This window comes from Rhinolophus hipposideros, assembly GCF_964194185.1.
Source record: "Rhinolophus hipposideros genome assembly, chromosome: 10".
Lineage (NCBI taxonomy): Eukaryota > Metazoa > Chordata > Mammalia > Chiroptera > Rhinolophidae > Rhinolophus > Rhinolophus hipposideros.
In genome coordinates, this window is record NC_138056.1 from 81,004,482 (window position 1) to 81,013,665 (window position 9,184).

Sequence of the window (9,184 nt, forward strand, 5' to 3'; positions counted from 1 at the left end):
TCATCCCCACAATCCCCAAACAATCTGTAACAATTTGCATATTTACTGTTCTCTGGGCACATACAGTGAAAAGAGGAAGAGGGTTTGCAAATGCTTATTTTGCAAAGCTTCCCCTTAAGTCTTGACTTCTGCTCGATTCAACAAAGATGTATTGTGCTGTGCATAGTAATGTGCTGTGGGGAGTAGCAAGATGAATAATTATAGTTCATCCATAAAATGGAATACCATGTAGTTATTACAGTCCTAGGTTCAGAAGAATAACAATGCAAGGAAGAGCTCAGTCTATACTAACAGGGAAAAACACCACAAAACAGTCCGCACTATGTGATGGAAAGGGAGAGGAAGGAGAAAGGAGTGAACAGGAGGGAGAAAGAGAAACAGATACCTTGGCAATGTATTATAAAAGAATATACTAAAATATTAAGAGGCCACCTCCAGAAGATTAGATTACTGACAATTTAATTTTCTGCTTTATAGCTCTCTGTATTCCCTAGATTTTTCTACAAGGTATGTGTATTATTTTCATAATCAAATGGCAATAAGTGATATGTTAATGCAGTAACGAGAAGCATGGTATCGGTCTTGTAGGGGCTAGCAGTCCACTGGGGGTTACAAACATATAGACAAACGGTCAGAATAAATGGCAGGCTTTTTGTGGCCACTTCTATACAATTTAGGACTTGCCCCTAAATTTGCAAATTCGTTTACTTCCTGTCTTGTTGCTGCTGCCACCTGGACCCTAATCTGTACATCCTTTCATGTCTGTCTTTCCTCCTCTACTGCCTTGCAAGCTCCCAAGGCTACTCTGGGTCTCCACAGTCTGGCATCAAGCCTAATTTGTGTGTTCTGCTTAGTGGCTCTTGTGATTAACGGTCACCTCCTTCCATCTCTCACTCCCGCCCCCATAGCTCCGATGTGAATTGCCTCATTGAAGAAGCAACCAAAATGGAGAAGGTCAAGTTTCAGCACATCGTGTCCATCTACGGGGTGTGCAAGCAGCCCCTGGGCATTGTGATGGAGTTCATGGCCAATGGCTCCCTGGAGAAGATGCTGCCCACCCACAACCTCTGCTGGCATCTCAAGTTCCGAATCATCCATGAGACCAGCCTGGCCATGAACTTCCTCCACAGCATTAAGCCACTTCTGCTCCACCTGGACCTCAAACCAGGCAACATCCTCCTGGACAGCAACATGCATGTCAAGGTAAGGGCCCTGGTCAACCTCTCCGCCCCCTTTTCACTTTGGAGTGTCCTCCAGGTGAGCAGGAATATCTTGAGCCTGTCAAGAGTTTTAAGCAGCTCCCTTCATGGACAAATACTGAAGGAAGGGATCACACCTAAAACAGGTAGAACAGCAGTGAAATTTGATGCATGAAGCTGGGTATTAGGATGCCTGCAATAACCTCTTTGGCCCTCAGTCTTCCACTTCTAATGTGGGTCGATTAACCCCTAACCCTCCTATGCTTTGCTTCAGGTGAGGATGGAGACAAGTGAGATGATCCTTAAGAAAGGTCCTTTTTTTCAGTGCCTAAAACATGCCACACTTTTGTTTTCTGCCCCAGAACTTTTGCATATTCCGTTCCCGCTGCCAGGAACACCCCGACCCCTTCTTTATCTAGCAAAGACCTACTCATCTTTCAGCTCTTGGCTTAAACATCACCTCCTCAGGGAGGTTTTCTCTGATCCACCCTGCAGGCCCCTGTTGCATATCCTCCTTTTACTCTTTACATCTCTTTACATTGCTAACCCCAATTGTAAGAATGTAGGCATATGTGAAACTATGTCATGAGTGACTATACCCATATCTGAATAAGCACTTAGGACGGTAATGGGCATGTCATCTTTTCTATCTGCTGCCTGATCCTCAGTACCCAGCCTAGTTGGCTCTCAGTGAATGGTCAATTGGTGTGTGAATGAATCAATGGATGGAAGTAAAGCGGGGATAAATATCTATGGTATAAATGCTTCAGGGCCTGTGCAGGTGGGATGAACAGAAGCTCACCAAAGACAGCAACTTTAGCCATCATCCCTCTGGATAAAGGCCACACCTGCCAAGTACTTGCTGTGTGCCAGAGGTTGTCGTAAGGGAATTTTGCATATCGCTCACTTAGTGCTCACAATAGCACTACGAGTTAAGTACTCATATTAGTTCAGTTTTGTAGATGTGGAAACTGAGGCTCTGAGACGATAAGTAACTTTTCCAAGATCATACAGGTCGTGTATGGTAGAGCTGGGAGAGAGCCCAGGCTCTTAACCAGTACACTGTAGTGGAAAGGGGAGGCAAACCAAGGCAGTTTCCTGGGAGTAAGACTGTTGCTGCCTGTCCCCACCTCTGGCTTCCTCCCAGATTTCAGACTTTGGCCTGTCCAAGTGGATGGAACGGTCAACCCGGATGCAGTACATCGAGAGGTCGGCTCTGCGAGGCACCCTCAGCTACATCCCCCCTGAGATGTTCCTGGAGAGTAACAAGGCCCCAGGGCCCAAATACGATGTATATAGGTGAGAGGGGGGCTGGGCTCCATCCCCGTACCCAGGAGGTAGCTTGTTGTCACCACCCTGCCTGGATCCCATGGCTCCAAAGGCACGACAGGACAGGGAGGAGGAATGGAGGGGGGCTCTGGCTGGAGAGGCTTTGCCTGGGATTGTGCGGTCTGTGGGACCCCCTGATTGGGTGACCCTGGATATCTGATAAAATCACTCAGGGAACACTTTTCCCCCTCTGCAGCTTCGGGATTGTCATCTGGGAAATCCTCATTCAGAAGAAACCATACGCAGGTAGCGGACCGCGGTGGTCCGTCAGATGGGGTCCTGGAAGGGGCTGTGGGAGGGCGGAGGGTTTGTGGGGGCAAGACAAGTGGCAGGTTTGTATTGGGGAAACCGTCTTTTCTTCAGGAGTTCCCATCATACCCTCCTTCCTGACTCCCCCTTCTTTCTAAAGCTCACTTTATAGTAAAATGCAGGGCAAACGTCAGCTGAGACTAAGCTTTCTGGCTCTAATTCCTCTGCTTTCAATATTATTCTTCCTGCATCTCCCACCCCCACCCCTGCCATCTACAATGCCAGGTACATAGACTGTCAGGAAACAGGGATAACCCAACAAAGGTGAAAGTCAAGTCCATAACAAGGCCTGTGGGTCAGCCCTGCTGTCTTTGGATAGCAAAGGCCTGCAAAGTAGGGTCATTTCTGGTCTTGACCTGGGAAGCGGCTGGCGCTGCACCAGAGACTCAGTTGCTGAAATCAGAGCCTCAGGTGGGCCTGCCATCTAGCTCTTTACTCCCCAAGCATTTATGGAGCCCCTGCTGCAGAGCCTCTGAGCCCCTGCCTCCTGGCCAGCCTCTCTGCCCCACCCCCCCACTCCAACCTCCCAGCCCCCATACAGCCTGGACCTCCTCTTGCAGGCCTCAACATGATAACCATCATCATCCGAGTAGGTACAGGCATGAGGCCCTCCCTGCAGTCTGTCTCAGATGATTGGCCAGGCGAGGCCCAACAGATGGTGGACCTGATGAGGCGCTGTTGGGACCAGGACCCCAAGAAGAGGCCCTGCTTTCCAGGTCCTCATCCAGCCTGACCCGCGCAGGGACTGGGGAGTGAGGTGGGGCCAAGGTGTGAAGGGGCCAGGAGAGGAGATGACGGGAGGGCTCTGCAGAGAGAGGCCTGCATGGCACTGAGGCAGGGTGGCAGTGGGGGCAGGGGCAGCTGAAGACTGCAGTGGTCTGGCCTCTGGGGGTTGACATATGCCCCTGTGGAAGGTGAGCCCAAGCCCTTGTTGCCGGAAGGCAGCAGGGCCTGGTTCTGCTGTTGCTGAATTCTCCCGTTACTACACTGTCCTCGTCTGTAAAATGGTCCCAGACCATGAGATCACAGGCATGGATGGAATCTGGGGTTACCCACTCTTTCGGAGTCTACGAAAACAGGCATATATGTGTAAGTGTGAGCATCTCAGAGATCACCTAGTCCTTCCCTCCATTTTATGGAAAAGGACCGACCCTCAGAGGGTCCGAGACTTGCTACATGTGGCCCCGTTGAGCCAAGGCCGGGACCCATCTTTCCTGCCTCCTGGTACACAGGTATGGATGTGTGTGAGCCCAGGAATAAATTTAGGGGTCTGGGCGGGGGGCACAGGAATTGTAGGGTATCTAAAATGGGGGAGGGACTGCTGGCCAGCCTATTGCTTCTTTTCCTCTCTCTCCTTCATGGAGCAGACATAGCAGTTGAGACAGACATGCTGCTGTCTCTGCTCCAGAGTCCTGTGGCAGACCCTGAGAGTGAGGCCCTGGCCAGGAAGGTGTCCTGCAAACCATCCCTGCGCCGGCCCCCAGAGGTGAGTGTGGTACGCCGGGTTTGGTCTCAGGATGCATGCACAGGCATGGCCTCCTCAAGGCCACATGGCGGAGGGGTTCTGTGGGGACCGGGGGCCAGCCACATTCTGCTGGCCAAGCCAGGCAGCCCACCTGGGACACCTTTTCCTAATTTGCACAAAGGTGTTCTAAGGGCTAGTGGTGGCCGTGGCTAGGCCTCTGAGAAGGACATTCCTTCTCTTAAATGTGTGGGATGAAGCAGAGCCTGTCCTGCAGAGGGAGACAGTGCTCCCAGGCTTCCACACCATGGGCATCAGTGCCATTATTCTGCCATCCTGTCCATCCCCTAACATGGGAACCAGCCATGGGTTAGTGTGGAGCTCTTGGCTGAACCCACAGAGCCACCCTGCTTTCCATGCAGCCCAAGGGTAAGTCAAAGCCCTGGGCTACCTCTTTCTGGCAGAGTCTCCCCTGCTCAGCATTTTCCTTTAGATGTAGCTGGTGGTAGGAATGGCATAGAAGAGGGTCTCCTAGGACAGGTGGGAAGCGAATCCTAAAAGTGATGGAGAGTGCTGAAGAAAGGGAAGGTGTGGAGGACGGCACGTGCCAGAACTGTCCCTCCTGATTCACCCCTGTGTCTTCTGGTTCCCCACCCCCAGGTCAGTGAGGAGGTCAACCAAGAGCTAAGAGACAGCGGTGAGCCCAGAGTGCCACAGCGGGAACCAGATATTCACAATGGAAGAGGAGGTGGAACCAAATCATAACTTGTCCCCAGGCCCCCGCCCTTGTCCCCAGGCCTGCCACAAACCAGGAGCTGGTGTGTCCCTTTCCTGGCACCCAGCTCCATGTTCCAGAAATGCCCATGCCCTTGGGGGTCCTGGCTCTGCTTTCCCTTCAGGTCTGTGCTCTTGCAAAGCCAGCTTCCCCCCTTCCTGCCCTGGCAGGTAGGGCATTGGTTTTCACCTGGCTGCACATTAGAATTACTTGGGGAATGAAAAAAAATACTGTTGCTGGAGCTCCCCTGGACTAATTAAATCAGAATCTCTAGCGGGAGGAGGTGGCCTGGCAGTGATGTTTTTGCTTGTTTTGGAAATTGTTGCTTTTACTTCTAATACACCTCAGGGTAGAGCAGGAAGAAGTGAGTCTCAGGAGGAGTTCAGATCTCAGAGCTCCTCCACAAATTCATTTTCAACTTTCATTTACTTGCTTTGTGCCAAGTACTCCTCTGAAAGGTCTTCCTACGTAATTTGTCCTCAGAGTGGTGGTATGAGGTGGACATTGTTTTTGTCCCATTTACGGATTAAGACCTGGAAGTTCAAAGAGGCAGAGAGTTGGCTAAGCTCACATGATGTTAAGGGGGGTCCTTATGTAAAGAACTGCCCCCTCATCCTTATGTGAAGAACTGCCAGACTCAGTTCTCTAGGACAGTGGATCCTGCAGAGAGATCTGTGCTTTCAGGAAAGACACTTCTATAGTCTCTATTCCTGGATGGTACTTCCAGGAGGCAGGGGGATGGCCAAATGACCTCCAGACAGGCCAGAGGTCCTTTGTTCAGCCCCATCTTTCTCCCAGCAGATTCAGGAGACTGCTTAAAGGGGGTACTGCAGCTCTCAGACAGTGAAAGCCTGGTCCCAAGCGATGAGGAGCTGCGCATCTACGAGCACAAGGTCACCCCACTGCACTTCCTGGTGGCGCAGGGCAGCGTGGAGCAGGTGAGGCTGCTGCTGGCCCATGAGGTCGATGTGGACTGCCAAACAGCCTGCGGCTACACAGCCCTCCTCATCGCCGCCCAGGACCAGCAGCTCGACCTCTGCACCCTGCTCCTGGAGCACGGCGCTGATGCCAACCTGGCTGACGAGGACGGCTGGGCCCCACTGCACTTTGCAGCTCAGAATGGGGACGACCGCACTGCCCGCCTACTCCTGGACCACGGGGCCTGTGTGGACGCCCAGGAGCACGAGGGGTGGACCCCACTCCACCTGGCTGCGCAGAACAACTTTGAGAATGTGGCACGGCTTCTGGTCTCCCGTCAAGCTGACCCCAACCGGCGTGAGGCTGAGGGCAAGACCCCTCTCCACGTGGCCGCCTACTTTGGCCACATCAGCTTGGTCAAGCTGCTGACAGGCCAAGGGGCGGAGTTAGATTCTCAACAGAGAAACCTGAGGACGCCACTGTACCTGGCGGTGGAGCGAGGTAAAGTGAGGGCCGTCCAGCACCTGCTGAAGAATGGGGCAGCCCCTGATGCCGCTGATCAGAATGGCTACAGCCCACTGCACACCGCAGCTGCCTGGGGCAGGTACCTTATCTGCAAGATGCTGCTCAGGTATGGGGCCAGCCTCGAGCTGCCAACCCAGCAGGGGTGGACACCCCTGCACCTAGCAGTCTACAAGGGCCACCTGGAGATTATCCACTTGCTGGCTGAGAGCCACGCAGACTTAGGGGCTCCCGGAGGCATGGGCTGGAGCGCCCTGCACCTGGCTGCCCGCCATGGGGAGGAGGTGGTGGTGGCAGCACTGCTGCAATGTGGGGCTGATGCCAATGCTGCCGAGCAGTCAGGCTGGACACCCCTCCACCTGGCGGTGCAGAGGGGTGCTTTTCTGAGTGTCGTCAGCCTCCTGGAGCATGGCGCAGACGTCCATGTCCGCAACAAGATGGGCTGGACACCTGCCCACCTGGCAGCCCTCAAGGGCAACATGGCCATCCTCAAAGTGCTGGTCCAGGCCGGTGCCCGGCTGGACATCCAGGATGGGGTGGGCTGTACACCCCTGCAGCTGGCCCTTCAGAGCCAAAAGCAGAGCATCGTGCCCTTCCTAGAGGGCAAGGAGCCCTCACTGGCTGTTCTGGGCAGTGCTGAGCCTGGAGACCAGACGGAAGTGTAGACAACCTGGGGTCTCCTTACCATAAGGAAAAGGGGTTGGTGGAAGTGAAGCTGGGCTTCCCTGTACTTGCCACTAGCCCCTTCGACCTTGAGGAAATAGGAACCTGGTCCCCTGGGTGATGGAGGACGGGGAGAGGTACACTGAGGTTGTAGCTGGGCAAGGGTCTGGCTTGGAAAGCACCTCCTCCAAGACTGTCTCCTCTGGCAGACCCCTGGCCTCCTTTTCCTGTAGCTGGACTCAAGCCCCCAAAGTGAATTCCCTCTTCGTTTCCAAGATTCCTGCCACTGGCCCTTGGGCTCACAGGGGCCCTTGTAGCCAAGGAACCTTCTCTGGAGACAAAGGGAGCCATGGAGGAGCCAGAAGTACTCCCTCCCAGCTCAGGCCTGTGTGACTTGGCCCCTTACCTGGGCGGGGCTGGGGGAGCCAGACACCTGTGCTTTGTGCAAGGGGCAGGCGCTAAACGTTCAAAGGAAATTCTACTTACCATTTCAAGCCCCAGCAAGCCTCCTGTTGCTACACGGACCACACCTTCCTGGTGGCCCTGGTCCCTGTGCCTGGGTCTCCCACCTAGTGTCTGGGGCTGAAGGAAGGGTGATCCCACGAGTGGTCCTGTGTGGGACATGGTCCCTGGTCTCCCTGCCCCATCCTTTTCTATGTCCAGTTACATGGCCACGTTTCAAACTCTGAAGTCAATAAAGCTATGGATTTGAGTCTCCCCTCCAGAGATAGACTGGCCTGTGGGGCTGAGTTATATATAGGGGCCAATAATGTTAGTATGGTGTGGTGCGTGCGTGCGTGTGTGTGTGTGTGTGTGTGTGTGTGTGTGTGTGTGTGTGTGTGTGAGAGAGAGAGAGAGAGAGAGACAGAGACAGCGAGGTACATGTGTCAGTTCACACAGGATAAGGAAGCAAAGCAGAGTTGGGCAGTAGGATGGGGTGGTGACAGTGAAGAAGGTTACCTGGGCTCCATGTGGTGCTCTCAGGGCAGGCCCTTACAGCAGCAGCTCAGAGAGCTGTCTTGTGACCACGCCCTGGCCACGCACCGGCTGGCCTGGCCTGGCCTGCTGTTTGTGGGCAGCTTGGGACAGGGCTGGTGCTGTGCACATCGACCCCACGTGACTGGGCCCTGGCTCAGCAGCCAGCCAGCACTTCCTCTCTCGCTCTGCCAGGGTTGCCAAGCATCGGGAGGGGTGAGGCGGGGCTGCAGGTGGGGGCAAGATGGGTAACCTGGGGGTCCTATCCTGCTCCTCTCTACCTTTCCACACTACTGGAGCAGCCCCTCTAACTCAAAGATGTTTTGTCATTGTCAGAGAAAAGGAATGTTCTGCCCCAAACAATGGCCAGCTTCAAGCTCAGCGAGTTGGCAGGCCCGCCATTGTGTGTCGTCCTCCTGGGCTGGGAGCGGGGCCACCAGAAGGCAGCCTCATATCAGTGTGGGCTGAGAGGGGAGGAGCGGAGGAAACCTGCTGCCTCATGGTGCCAGCCTTGTGAGCCCTGGACACTTCACCCAGCCATGCCACAGCCTGTGGCCACCGCAGAGAGCCCCGGGAGCAGCACTGAGCTGGGTTGTGCCCTAGAACAACAGCTGTAGATCAAGTCTGCACGTTAGAATCTCCTGGGTGAGGTGTGTGGTTGGGGGGTACATGGAGGGGCTTGTTAAATACCTGGCCCTACCATTAACCAATTAATCCAGAATCTCTGGGGTGGTGTCCTGCTGTTAGCTGGAGAGCAGCCAGGGCTGAGAACAACCGCCAGGGGGCATCATGTGTGTGTTCTCTCTCTCTCTCTCTCTCTCTCTCTCTCTCTCTCTCTCTCTCTCTCTCTCTCTCTCTCTCTCTCTCTCTCTCCCTTCTTATGCGTACTCATGAAAACAGTCACTGGCCAGCAGCCCAAGGTGGTGGCCCTTTTCTCTCCTGGTTGGATGAGTGGGGATTCCTGAGGACTGAGGCCCGGGCACTCAGTAGACTGTCCCATCCTCCTACTCCCTGCAAGCTGCCTGGCCCAGT

The 9,184-nt window shown here is 54.1% G+C and overlaps 1 protein-coding gene across 1 annotated transcript in view; it reads left to right on the top strand.

Annotated features, from left to right (window-relative positions):
* ANKK1 (ankyrin repeat and kinase domain containing 1) overlaps positions 1–7,179 on the top strand; it is a gene marked incomplete at both ends in the record, with an annotated part of 10,836 nt that extends 3,657 nt beyond the window's left edge. Inside the window, 7 exons of the mRNA XM_081062387.1 lie at positions 909–1,203; positions 2,347–2,498; positions 2,725–2,774; positions 3,398–3,553; positions 4,205–4,323; positions 4,960–4,996; positions 5,876–7,179. Of these exons, the coding sequence (XP_080918513.1) occupies positions 909–1,203; positions 2,347–2,498; positions 2,725–2,774; positions 3,398–3,553; positions 4,205–4,323; positions 4,960–4,996; positions 5,876–7,179 (2,113 nt within the window). The remainder of the gene's footprint in view (positions 1–908; positions 1,204–2,346; positions 2,499–2,724; positions 2,775–3,397; positions 3,554–4,204; positions 4,324–4,959; positions 4,997–5,875) is intronic.
* Between the last annotated feature and the right edge of the window lie 2,005 nt (positions 7,180–9,184).